Source organism: Hordeum vulgare, chromosome 4H (assembly GCF_904849725.1).
Source record: "Hordeum vulgare subsp. vulgare chromosome 4H, MorexV3_pseudomolecules_assembly, whole genome shotgun sequence".
NCBI classification, from domain to species: domain Eukaryota; kingdom Viridiplantae; phylum Streptophyta; class Magnoliopsida; order Poales; family Poaceae; genus Hordeum; species Hordeum vulgare.
In genome coordinates this window covers 2,367,115-2,380,105 of record NC_058521.1, presented here as the reverse complement: position 1 = coordinate 2,380,105, position 12,991 = coordinate 2,367,115, and the positions used below count along the sequence as shown (strand labels likewise).

General features: G+C 46.8%; 2 protein-coding genes and 1 pseudogene across 2 annotated transcripts; all 3 read right to left on the bottom strand.

The window, feature by feature from the left end:
- Positions 1 to 309: 309 nt before the first annotated feature.
- Positions 310 to 3,579, bottom strand: LOC123446850 (receptor-like protein EIX2). The gene is made up of 3 exons (XM_045123387.1): positions 3,025 to 3,579; positions 2,369 to 2,874; positions 310 to 2,275 (listed from the first exon to the last, which is right to left on the bottom strand). Exons 1-3 carry the CDS (start codon positions 3,577 to 3,579, stop codon positions 526 to 528), a joined length of 2,811 nt encoding a protein of 936 aa, XP_044979322.1. The 3' UTR covers positions 310 to 525.
- A 646-nt stretch (positions 3,580 to 4,225) lies between these two features.
- On the bottom strand, positions 4,226 to 8,977 carry LOC123448253 (annotated as a pseudogene).
- A 110-nt stretch (positions 8,978 to 9,087) lies between these two features.
- LOC123446849 (receptor-like protein EIX2) lies at positions 9,088 to 12,681 on the bottom strand. The gene has a single exon (XM_045123386.1). The coding sequence runs from the start codon at positions 12,557 to 12,559 to the stop codon at positions 9,743 to 9,745; it is 2,817 nt and encodes a 938-aa protein (XP_044979321.1). The 5' UTR covers positions 12,560 to 12,681; the 3' UTR covers positions 9,088 to 9,742.
- Between the last annotated feature and the right edge of the window lie 310 nt (positions 12,682 to 12,991).

Here is a 12,991-nt window from a genome sequence, read left to right as displayed (position 1 = left end):
CTCATCAATCTTATATTGAAAAGTAGCATCACTTGCTCTACACTCGAGCTCTCTGATTGTATTCCCTAGATCAGAAGTTGAGTAATTTCCACACGTAGAGTTTATAAAAAAAATCAGTAAGCCACACAAAAGGTACTTGATGTTCCCGCAAAAAAAAAGGTACTTTATGTAGAAAAGTATCATGTTTCAATTCAGAATTTCCAATCAAAGTTAATACTTAATACCAATCATGCTGTGTCTGACTATCAGGTTTTCTCAACCAACAAAGGTGAAACCGACTAGAATAGGCTGTTTACAGAACAAAACATCTTACTAACATTATCGAATATTTTCACTTCATTCAGTCCATACAATATACTGGGCTACAGTACATTAAGTACATATGCAGGTAACAGATCGATAATAGCACCAGAAACTTGTACATAGTTGCAGTACACACACCAAAGTACCACTTATTCTCCAAATAACAAAGTACGTACTAACATACAGCTCTTCACCAGTTGAGCTGCACATGAAGCAGGCTCCTCATGCTGTGTCGTCGTGGGTCCTCTTCATCAGGCGAGCCCAACTAATAGCCACCCGCACATAAGTCTCATCATACAGCTTGTCGATGACCTGAAAGTAGGCAATTGCCCAGGTTCTCCTCAGTAACATGGTGCAAAACACAACCCAAAGGCCGACCACAAATCCTATGCTCATCCCAAGGTAGAGATATGAGATATGATCTGTATCTTCATGGCCGCCGCTTTGCTCCGCATCAGTAGTACTAGTGGAGCAGTTCTTTGAGAGAGGGTAGCCACATAGACCAGGGTTGCCGATGTAGGTATAATTTAGATTGTCGAGAACCTCTAGCTGTTGCCCAGATGGTATCGCACCTGATAATCTGTTATATGACAGGTTCAAGTGGCTCAGAGATGTTAGAGCCGACAAACTTGATGGGATTTCACCAGATAACTTGTTGTAGGAGAGGTCGAGGGACTCCAACTGCTTCAGATCTCCAATCTGATTTGGGATTTTGCCGGTCAGCTGATTACTTGACAAGTTCAGATTGTTAAGCCCAATCAGTAAACTTATTTCCTCTGGAATCTGGCCTGTTAAACTGTTACATGACAGATCAAAATTCACCAGTAGATGGAAGATTTCAAAGGTATATTCTCGTGTTTGGTCTTTCATTATTACTGCTATGCTCTCCTCCAACATGTAGTCTGACTTATTCTGATACATGCCCCTCATTACTGACAAGTTTGATAGCGACCATGGTATGGTTCCTGATATATTGTTACGGGCTATGTCCAAATAGTGAAGACTTTCAAGGCGAGTAAGATTCTTCGGAATATGACCACTGAACAGATTGGATCTCACCCTCAAGATTTGCAAGTCTGGCATTTTTTCTGGTAACCACTCGGGCAATGTTCCAAAGAACCTGTTGTATGAAAGATCAAGGAACCTCAGTCGTGAGGCACTCTGAAGAAATTTAGGGAATTCACCTGAGAGATTATTGTTGCTTAAGGATAGGGTATACATTCCAGAACCAAATTGATCTTCCGAATTTGCACCGAACACTGAAGAAACGTTATCTGGCTTGTTCCAGCACTGGATAACATCTCCTGTTAATTTGTTTCCAGATAGGTCTAGTCGAGCTAGACCAATCAACCGGCACATAGATGATGGAATGGTGCCTGTAACTTCATTATCCGCGAGCAACAACACCTCAAGCATTGGAGCTAGCATGGATGGCAATGACCCTGAGAAAGAGTTTGAAGACAGGTTCAAATGTGTTATGTTTATAGGGAGACGTGGAACTTGACCTGTAAGATTATTGGACCCAAGAAATATATAGCCAGCTGACATTTGTTGTAGATTTGCCGGTAATGAACCACGCAACTTGTTTCCTGATGCATCCAAGTTCCAAGCTCGTGAAAATGTCACCCAAAACCAATCAGGAATTACGTCATCCAAACTTGTATTTGTTAGAACAAGATCAACAATGTCAGTCTGCGATCTAAGCCAATCAGGAAAACGGGGGCCCACTGTGCATGATTGTAGGTCTAGGGACTTTAGTCTAAATGGAGGAACCCAGTTTGGTTCGATGTCCATTTTCAAGGAGTTGCCCCCCAATTGTAGATCCTCTAATTTCAATAAGCCTGAAAAATGCTCCTTCCTAAGCACACCATCGAGTTTATTGCCGCTGAGACTCAACACTGTCAAGTTGCCAAGTGCTCCAACTCCCATTGGTACATTACCAGTTATCATGTTATCATCGGCATAAAGAACACTGAGACTGGTCATATTACCAATCCAGATTGGTAGTTTTCCGCTCATGCTTGCAGTACCCACTGAAAACTCTTGTATTGTACTCCACGAGCACCTTGGCAATCGATCCATGAATTCCCCTATGCTCGCATTAATGTTCGTACCACCGAAAAGCAGCACTTCCAAACTGCACAAATTTTGTAAGTTGGTTGGTATCAATCCCACAAGATTATTGTGAGCAAAATCTATGACTTTAAGGGACGTCATGTTTCCCAGTTCTTCAGGAATATAGCCATGCTGATAGCTAGATTCCAGGTAAAGTTCCTTAAGGCTTGTGATATCCCAAAACCAGCTTTGTTCTAGTGATGTGATAAACACGTTGAATGAGAGATGAAGGACTTGGAGATGTGTGAGATTTGACTGTGAAGTACTAGCAGACACAGCTGTGTTGTTCAGGCCACAATTTGCCAAGCGAAGCACTCTCAGAGAAGAAAGCATGTTCACCATGTAAACCCAATCATGCACGGCACTGAGGTCCACATCGCTAATGTCAAGATGACTCAACGATTGGAGACGCTCCAACCATGCAAGGTCCACTGCGTGCAGACTACTACCAACATAGTTATTGTCAATCAGATCAAGATATTGCAATTTTGAGAGGTTGCCGAGTTGGGAAGGCATTCTCCCATTGAAACCTGATGACGAGAGGTCGAGGTACCTTAGCTTCTCTAGAGAGCACACGGACACAGGTATGCTGGCGCCGCCGCCAATCAAGTAATTCCCACTCAGATCAAGATATTGCAATTTTGAGAGATTGCCTAGTTGGGAAGGTATTCTCCCACCAAAATCAGACGACGAGAGGTTGAGGTACCTTAGGTTCTCCAGAGAGCCCACGGACACAGGTATGCTAGTGCCGTTGAAGTCATTCCCACTCAGATCAAGATACCTCAGATGTCGCAAAGCAGCTAAAGAGGAGCTCATCTCAGCTCTCGACAAGCTAAGGCTTTTGGACCAGTCGACGTCGTATGTTTCCTGATACATGTAGGTGTTCCGGAGGTCGAGCTTTATGACATGGCCTGTTGTGTTGCTGCAGCGGACTCCCTCCCACCGACAACAGTCTTGGCCATACCATGACGAGAGACGGTCAGCAGGGTCGAGGAGGCCTGCCTTGAAGGACAGAAGCGCGTCCCGTTCCGTGCTGATGCAGGTTATAGCCCCGCCCGAAACCCTTGCTTGAGCACGGGAGTCGGCCGCTGCTACATGGGAAATCAGCAGGCAAAGTATCGCGGCAGCTGCTCGGGCGAGGTGCCCAAGCTCAGCAGCCATATTGGTTGGAAGAGGGAGGAAACAACTAGCTCGTGAATGGGAAGAAGACTGGAGGTCACCAGTGAGATCCCAGAACAAAAGCACAATGTATGGTCTACGATATCGCTATCCCAAGTCTTGGTCTGGGCATGCGCACTTTGACATTTCTTATTCAGTAGCACTGGCTTGTGGAATTTCCTATGATTAGCTCAAAAGTTAGGCAGCAACCAGTGGATGAACATGGATGGGAGGACCATGGCCACCACCATTTATATCAAAGACCAACTCAAGAAAAATATTTCAGGCATAAGAGAGAAGGAACCACACACACACAAAAAAAGTGCAATAATCCAATTCAGAAAGGGAAATTTCCAAGCAAAGTCCAGGATTGCCTCCAACTTGCCTGAAAAAGGTGGGTTGTCTCAGTCAACAAAGGTGAAACTGACACTACAAGGTCGCATCAGCACTCAGCAATCTTGTATGAAAAAAACCGCCACTAAAAGTTGAGCAACTCTGAAATCTGAATGTACTGCATCATGATTGATTAGTCACTAATTGCATGGTCAACAGCTAATAGACATTGCCAGTTTTCAGTACGTACTAATTCACTCGCATTTTGCAGGTTCGGAACCCCAACCCAAAAAAGGTATCAAATCCCGCCTATTATTCACCCTAGAACTAATCGGAAAGTCAGGAGAAGCTGGGCGCACCCACTTCCGAGCCGAGACTCCTCCCCGGAGTTAAGCATTGCGCCGAGGCGGACGGCCCGCGGTGGTGGTGGCCGAGACTCCTCCCCGGAGTTAAGGTTGTCGAGAACCTGCAGCTGTTGCCCGGATGGTATCGCGCCTGATAAGTTGTTGTATGACAGGTTCAAGTGGCTCAGAGATATTAGAACCGAGAAACCTGATGGGATTTCACCAGATAACTCATTGTAGGACATGTCGAGTGACTCCAACTGCTTCAGAGCGCCAATCTGATTTGGGATTTGGCTGGTTAACTGATTGCTTGACAAGTTCAGATTGTTAAGCCCAATCAGCAAACTTATTTCCTCTGGAATCCGTCCTGTTAAACTGTTACATGACAAATCAAAATTCACCAGTAGCTGGTAGATTTCAAAGGCATATTCACGTTTTTGGTCTTTCATGATTACTGCTATGCTCTCCTCCAAAATATAGTGTGACTTTTTCTGATATATGCCCCTCATTGCTGACAAGTTTGATACAGAGGATGGTATGGTTCCTGATATATTGTTACGGGCGAGTAAGATTCTTAGGAATATGACCACTAAAAATGTTTGATCTCACCCTCAAGATCTCCAAATGTGGCATTTTTTCTGGTAACCACTCTGGCAATGTTCCAAAGAACCTATTGTATGAAAGATCAAGGAACCTCGGTTTTGAGGCACTCTGAAGAAATTTAGGGAATTCGCCTGAGAGATCATTGTTGCTTAAGGATAGAGAATACATGCTAGAACTAAATTGATCTTCCAAGTTTGCACTGAACACTGAAGAAATATTATTTGACCTGTTCTGGCACTGCATAACATCTCCTGTTAATTTGTTTCCAGATAGGTCCAGTCGAGCTAGACCAGTCAACTGGCACATAGATGATGGAATGGTGCCTGTAATTTGATTATCTGCCAGCAACAACGCCTCAAGCATAGGAGCTTTTATCACTGATGGTAATGTCCCTGAGAAAGAGTTTGAAGACAGGTTCAAATGTGTTATATTTATAGGGAGCCGCGGAACTTGACCAGTAAGATTATTGGACCCAAGAAATATACTGTGAGCTGACATGTGTTGTAGACTTGCCGGTAATGAACCATGCAACATGTTTTCTGATGCACACAAGGATGAAGCATGGGAAAATGTCACCCAGAACCAGTCAGGAATAGCATCATCCAAACTTGTATTTGTGACATCAAGATCAGCATCAATGTCGGTTTGCCATCTGAGCCACTCCGGAAAACGGGGGCCCACTATGCATGATTGTAGGCCGATGGACTTTAGTCTAAATGGAGGAACCCAGTTTGGTTCCATATCCATTTTCAAGGAGTTGCTCCCCAATTGTAGATCCTCTAATTTCAATAAGCCTGAAAAATGCTCCTTCGTAAGCACACCATCGAGTTTATTGTTGCTGAGATCCAACTCTGTCAAGTTACCAAGTGCTCCAACTCCCATTGGTACAGTACCAGTTATCATGTTATCGCCGGCATAAAGAACACTGAGACTGGTCATGTTCCCAATCCAGGTTGGTAGTTTTCCGGTCAATTTTGAATTATACATTGACAAGAGTTGTATTGTACTCCATGAGCACCTTGGCAATCGATCCATGAACTCCCCTATGCTCGCACTAATATTCATACCATTGAAAATCAGCACTTCCAAACTGCACAAATTTTGTAGGTTGCTTGGTATCAGACCCACAAGATTATTTTGACCAAAATTTATGACTTCAAGGGACGTCATGTTTCCCAATTCTTCAGGAAGATATCCATCCTGGTAGCTAGATTCCAGGTAAATTTTCTTAAGGCTTGTGAGATCCCAAAACCAGTTGTGCTCTAATGATGTGATTTTTTTTTTAAAGAAGGAGGTTAAACCCCCGGCCTCTGCATCAATCGATGCATGCAATCATCTTATTAATTATTTCACAAAGGTATAACAAGAATATACATCAATCCACCCAAAGCCACCACTCACACCTACAAACTCGATAATGTGGAGTGCTCTCACTCCACATATCTAAGACCGGTGTTGTTTCCAATCCATCCACATAATGTATCGGGAACAACAGCCGGTGCAGCACACCTAAAACGCACACCTCACGCACACGTTTTACCAGCCGCCATCATCCTCGAACCACTGACCCATCTTTAGGAAAGAGATCCGCATCATCCTTGCCAGTCCAATCATCCGTCGACGTCACCACGACGCCCAACGGCGCCACCGCCATGCGCTCATCCGTCGAGATGCGAAGACTCTGGAAGATCTGTTGTGCGTTGCACCTGCCAACTAGGCATGACTCAGCGTAGCACCTGTCGGCCAGGCATGACTTGACAGCTCCACCAAAATTCCGTGCAAGACGAAGCCGCTCCACCTCCTGCCTTAGTCTGCCAGCGCTGCTCCACAAACGATGCTCCCAAGAGAGAAACGGCGCCCTTGACCAGATCCTAGGGTTTGGAAGACCGATCCTAGGTTTCCCCCATCCTCCGATTTGGAAGACCAGATCCTAGGGTTTCCCCCGAAGCAGTGCCCACCACCAGCAACCGTTCAGGACCCACACAGTGCCCACCACCACTCGGCCCTCAAGGCGACGCCTTCAGGAAGGTCACGACGTCAAGGCCGCCGCCGCCCACCGGAGTTAGGATTTTCACCCGAGAGGCAAGGAAGGGGAGCAGAGGAGCAGATGTATACCGACGTCTCCAAAAAGAATAACGGCGCCCTTGAGCGTCGTCGTCGGCGCGGCCGGCCTGGGCCAACCAAGGGGTTTCCCCCAATCCGAATCTCCTCCACCGGCTTCACCCGCAGGAAGGGCCCCGGCAACCACGCCGGCACCGCCAAGAATCCGCAGGAGAGAGGCCCACAGATTAGGACCTGGTGTGCGTAGGTGGCGGTGCAGGCAGTAGCCGACGAAGGGGAACAGCACACCTCCACAGCGACACTTCCAAGAAAGATAGCGGCACCCGCGGGCGTCGCCGTCGCGGCTTCGATGAAGACCGGAGCAAGGATTTCTCCCGGAGCTACGCTGGATATCCACCGCCACCGACCGCTGAGCATGGCCGCCACGCACCATCACGACCCCCAGCCAAGGCCACTGCACCGCGCGCCCTGGACACGCTCGTGCCCAGCCGACCAGCGCAGCCGCGCCCGGCTGCCGCTCCCTACCACCAGGGCCGAGTGCCCTGCCAGATCCGACCATGGAGCCCCGGATCCGCCCTCCGCCGCCGCCGATTGGCGAGATCACACCGGATTCCGCAACCGCCGACGCAGGGCGCTACCGTCAGAGCCCGAGGGCCGACGTGAGGGGCCCCGCCGCCGCCATCCCCGGGGCGCGCACGGCTTCACCGGCGTCCCCTCCGGCAGCGGCGAAGCGGGAGGGGGGCGGAGAGGGGGTCCGGTAACGGCGCGGTGCATGTCTCCAGATTGGTGCGTATCACCGAGATGAGCGCTTGACTCTGGAGCCGAGCCTCTCGTGCCGATCCGAAGGAGTTCCTGATGGGGGCGGGCGGCCGGGTGGGAGGCTGCGTGACGGAGCTCTCGCCCAAGGGCGCGGGCGGAGGCGGAGGCGATCCGATCTGAGGTGGGAGGCGGGCGGAGGCGGAGGCAGCCAACTAGCCCTAATGATGTGATAAACTGGTTGGATGAGAGATCAAGGACTTGGAGATGTGTGAGATTTGACTGTGAAGTAGCAGAAGTAGCAGACACTGTGCTGATAAGGCCACAATATTTTAATAGAAGCACTCTCAGAGAAGAAAGCATGTTCACCACGTAAACCCAATCATGCACAACACTGAGGTCCACACTTCTCATGTCAAGATGACTCAACGATTGGAGACACTCCAACCATGCAAGGTCCACTGCGTGCAGACTATTCGAATAATTGCTACCAAAATATCCATTCTCACTCAGATCAAGATATTGCAATTTTGAGAGATTGCCTAGTTGGGAAGGTATTCTCCCACCAAAATCAGACGACGAGAGGTTGATGTACCTTAGGTTCTCGAGAGAGCGCGCGGACACAGGTATGCTAGTGCCGTTGAAATCATTCCCACTCAGATCAAGATACCTCAGATGTCGCAAAGCAGCTAAAGAGGCGCTCATATCGTCTATCGACAAGCTCAGGCTCTGCTCAATCTGGTCGATGTAGGTGTAGGGGAAGTCTGGTATGTAGGTGTTGCGGAGGTCGAGCTTTACAACATGGCCTGTTGTGTTGCTGCACCGGACTCCCTCCCACCGACAACAGTCTTGGCCATGCCATGACGAGAGACGGCCAGCAGGGTCGAGGAGGTCCGCCTTGAAGGACAGAAGCGCGTCCCGCTCCCTGCTAATGCAGGCTCCGGTCTCGCCTGATATCCTGGCTTGAGCACGGGATTCTGACACTGATACATGGGAAATCAGCAGACAGACAGAGTATCGCTGCAGCGACTCGGGCGAGATGCCCAAGCTCAGCCTCAGCAGCCATATTGGTTGGACCTTGGACGAGGGAGGAAACAACTAGCTAGCGATTGGGAACAGCAATGGAATAACCGGAGAGAGTATATGGTCTAGGATATTGCTGTCTCAAGTCTTGGCTTGGGCATGCACACTTTGAATTTTCTTATTTAGAATTTCCAACCAAAGTCCTTGGTTGTCTCTCTCTACTTCCCTGAAAAGGGTTGTCTCTAGCTAACAGGTCTCAATCAACAGGGTCAAACATGGCAGCAGGCAGTACAGTAGCATCCTAATTCGTTTGCCACTCATCAATCTTGTATGAAAAACACCATCACTAAGCACTTGAGCACTCTGAATCTATTGCATCACTAATTGCAAGTGTAACAGCTACTACACATTGCCAGTTTTCAGTACTAAGTGCATCATTAATGGACGAGAAATAGCACCTTGACAGTTGGGATCCGGTCGAATTCCGTCGACGAAATCAGGTTAAAATTGCACGAACAGACAGGGAACTAGAGACGCTAAAATTAATGTAAATAAGGAAAAGGAAAGAAAATACAAGATAAAGGAAGAAGTGACAGGGAAACAGGAGTTACAAGGTAACAGTTAACTGAAGGTGTCAACTCTTGAGACACTCACATTCAGACTCAAAGTAGAACCCGTTCAAAGGAGATTCAGGAAGGATCCTAGCCTGCATGTAGAGCTCGAGCAACGGCCGGAGTTGCTTCTGGTTGGCACAGCACCAGTTACACCTCCCCGGCCGTCGTAATGCCCGAGTACTGACTGCCCTCAGGTGCTGATCCTGTCTTCTTACAGACATCTTACAAACATTATCAAATATTTTTACTCGATTCAAGCCATACAATACATTGTGCCACGGTACATTAAGTAACTTTACAGGTAGCTGATAATAGCATCAGACACTAGTAGTACATAGTAGCAATACACACACGAAAGTACCACTTATTCTTCAAATTACAGAGCAATAACATACAACTATTCAGTAGTTCAACAGTACATGCCGGGGTCCTTCACGTTGCGTCGTCGTCGGTCTTATTCATCAGGCGAGCGCAAGCTGTCGGCACCCACAAATAAACCTTGTCAAACAGGTTGTCGATGATCTGAAAGTAGGCAGCCGCCCAGACTGTCCTCAGTATCATGGTGCAAAACACCGTCCAAAGGCCAACCACAAACCCCATGCCCATCCCAAGATGGAGAGGCACGACATGATTTCCATTTTCATGGTCGACACTTTGCTCCGCATCATTGGTACTAGCAGAGCAATTCTTGGGGAGAGGGTAACCACAGAGATCAGGGTTGCCGATGTAGATATCAATCTGGTTGTCGAGAGTTTGCAGCTGCGGCCCAGATGGTATCGGGCCTGACAAGTTGTTGTATGACAAGTTCAAGTAGCTCAGATAGGTTAGAGCTGACAAACTCGACGGGATTTCACCAGAAAACTTGTTGTTGGATAGGTCGAGGGACTGCAACTGCTTCAGATCACCAATCTTATTTGGGATTTTGCTAGTCAACTGATTACTTGATAAGTCCAAACCGGTGAGCCCAATGAGCAAACTTATTTCCTCTGGAATCTGTCCTGTTAAACTATTACATGACAGATCAAAATTCACCACTAGACTGTAGACTTTAAAAGTATAATCACGTGTTTGGCCTTTTGTGATTACTGCCATGCTATCCTCATAAGCAAGGTGTGCCACATACTTAGATGTATCTCTCATTGCTTTCAAGTTTGATAGAGACCACGGTATGCTCCCTGATATATTGTTACTGGCCATGTCCAAATAATAAAGTTCTCCAAGGCAACTAAAGTTCTTAGGAATAGGACCACTAAACATGTTTGATCTCGCCCTCAAGATTTGCAATTGTGGCAGTTTTTCTGGTAACCAATTTGGCAATGCTCCAGAGAACCTATTGTATGAAAGATCAAGGAAATTCAATCCCGGGGCACTCTGAATAAATTTAGGGAATTCACCTGAGAGATCATTGTTTCTCAAGGATAGAGTGTGCATGCTAGAACCAAATTGGTCCGCAGAGTTTGTGTCGGACACTAAAAAATTGTTATCTGACTGCTTCAAACACTGCAAAACATGTCCTGTTAAGTTGTTTGCCGATAGATCCAACCGCATCAGACCAGTCAATTGACACATGGATGATGGAATGGTTCCCGTAATTTGATTATTATCCAGCAATAACATGGCAAGGAGTGGAGCTTTTAGCTTTGATGGCAACGAACCCGAGAAAGAGTTTGATGACAGATCCAACCATGATATGTTTATAGGGAACTGTGGAACTTGACCGGTAAGCATATTGGACCCCAGATATATACTATCAACTGACATGTGTTGTAGATTTTTTGGTAATGAACCACGCAACATGTTATCTGATGCATCCAAGAGTGAAGCTTGGGAAAATGTCACCCAGAACCAATCAGGAAGAACATCAACCAAACTTGTATTTGCGAGAATAAGCGTATCAATGTTGGTCTGCCATCTAAGCCACTCTGGAAAATGGGGGCCAACTGGGCATGAATGTAAGTTTACCATTTTTAGTCGAAATGGTGGAACCCAATTTGGGTCAATAGACATTTTCAAGGAGTTGTACGACAAGTCCAGATGCTCTAATCTCAATAATCCTGAAAAATGCTCCTTCACGAGAACATCATCAAGTTTATTTTCACTGAGATCCAACACTGTCAAGTTACCAAGTGCTCCAACTCCCAGTGGTAGCTTTCCTGTCACATTTGTCTGTGACATCAACAACACTTGTATTGTACTCCATGAGCACCTTGGCAGTCGATCCATGAACTCCCCTATGCTTGCACTAATGTTACTTTGTTCGAACAGCAACACTTGCAAATTGCACAAATTTTCTAAGTTGCTTGGTATCAAACCCACTAGTCCATTTTCACTCAAATCTATGACTTCAAGGGAGGTCATATTTCCTAGTTCTTCAGGAATAGGTCCATGCCATTTGCAATAGGAGAGGTGAAGCTCCTTAAGGCCCGTGAGATCCCAAAACCAGTTGTGCTCTAGTGATGTGTTAAACAGGTTGGATGACAGGTCAAGTAGTTCGAGATGTGTGAGGTTTGATTTTAAAGTAGCGGGCACTGTTTTGGTAAGGCCACAATGTGCTAAGCGAAGCACTCTCAGAGAAGAAAGCATGTTAACCATGTAAATCCAATCCAGCACAGGACTGAGGTCGACACCGCTCATGTCAAGATTATTCAGCAAAGGGAGACCCTCCAACCATGCAAGGTCCACCACGCTCAGATTATAGGAATCATAGTAATAATTCTGATTAACATCAAGATATTGCAATTTTGAGAGATTACCGAGTTGCGAAGGTATTCTCCCGCTGAAACTTGAGAAGGAGAGGTTGAGATACCTAAGATTCTGCAGAGAACCCAAGAACACCGGTATGCTTGTGCCATTGAAGTAATTCCCACTCAGATCAAGATACCTCAAATGTTGCAGGGCTGCCAAAGAGGAGCTCATCCCACCCTTGGACAAGCTCAAGAAGTCATGCACATCATATATATAATTGCCGCGGAGGTTAAGGTTGACGACATGGCCTGTTCTGTTGCTGCACCTGACTCCCTTCCACTCACAGCACTCTTGGCCCTGCCATGACGAGAGAAGGCCAACAGGATCGAAAAACCCTGACTTGAAGGACATAAGCGCATCCCGCTCCCTGCTGATGCAGGTTGTAGTCCCACTCCCACCTGATCCCCTGGCTTGAGAATGGGAATCAGACGGTGCTACATGGAAAATCAACAGGCAGAGTATTGCTGCAGCTGCTCGGGCGAGATGCCCATGCTCAACAGCCATATTGGTTGGACGACGGTGAGATGGTAGTACGTGGATGGGAAACAACAATGGTTGGAGAGAGCAGCAACCAGCTAGCTCATCTTGGGTTCACCCACAAGCACAATATATGTATTTTTTTCGAAAAGGAGGCATCGCCCCGGCCTCTGCATCGATTGATGCATGCAGCCATCACAATATATGTATGGTGTACGGTATTTTCCAAGTCTTGGTCCTGGTCTTGGCACACATATATATATATATACTTTTCTTATACAGAATCTATGGCTGGAAGTTCTTATATATGTGCTTAGGAACCATGGAAATGCAATGGACGTGTGAGGAATAAAACGAGGAACTACAAAATCAGGCACCAATCCACGGATGGCCATGAACCAGCACACTACCATCTCTATCAAAGACCGACCCAAGGAACAGAGAAATGGAGTAATTTTC

Excerpts from the sequence above, each read along its gene's own strand:
- LOC123446850 (XM_045123387.1), bottom strand. The coding sequence starts at position 3,579 with ATGGCTGCTGAGCTTGGGCACCTCGCCCGAGCAGCTGCCGCGATACTT. Across the intron at positions 2,875-3,024 it reads ATCTGAGTGGGAATTACTTG|TATGTTGGTAGTAGTCTGCA; the intron begins ATTGGCGGCGGC and ends ATTGACAATAAC. Across the intron at positions 2,276-2,368 it reads TTCATGGATCGATTGCCAAG|TGTTCTTTATGCCGATGATA; the intron begins GTGCTCGTGGAG and ends GACCAGTCTCAG.
- LOC123446849 (XM_045123386.1), bottom strand. The coding sequence starts at position 12,559 with ATGGCTGTTGAGCATGGGCATCTCGCCCGAGCAGCTGCAGCAATACTC.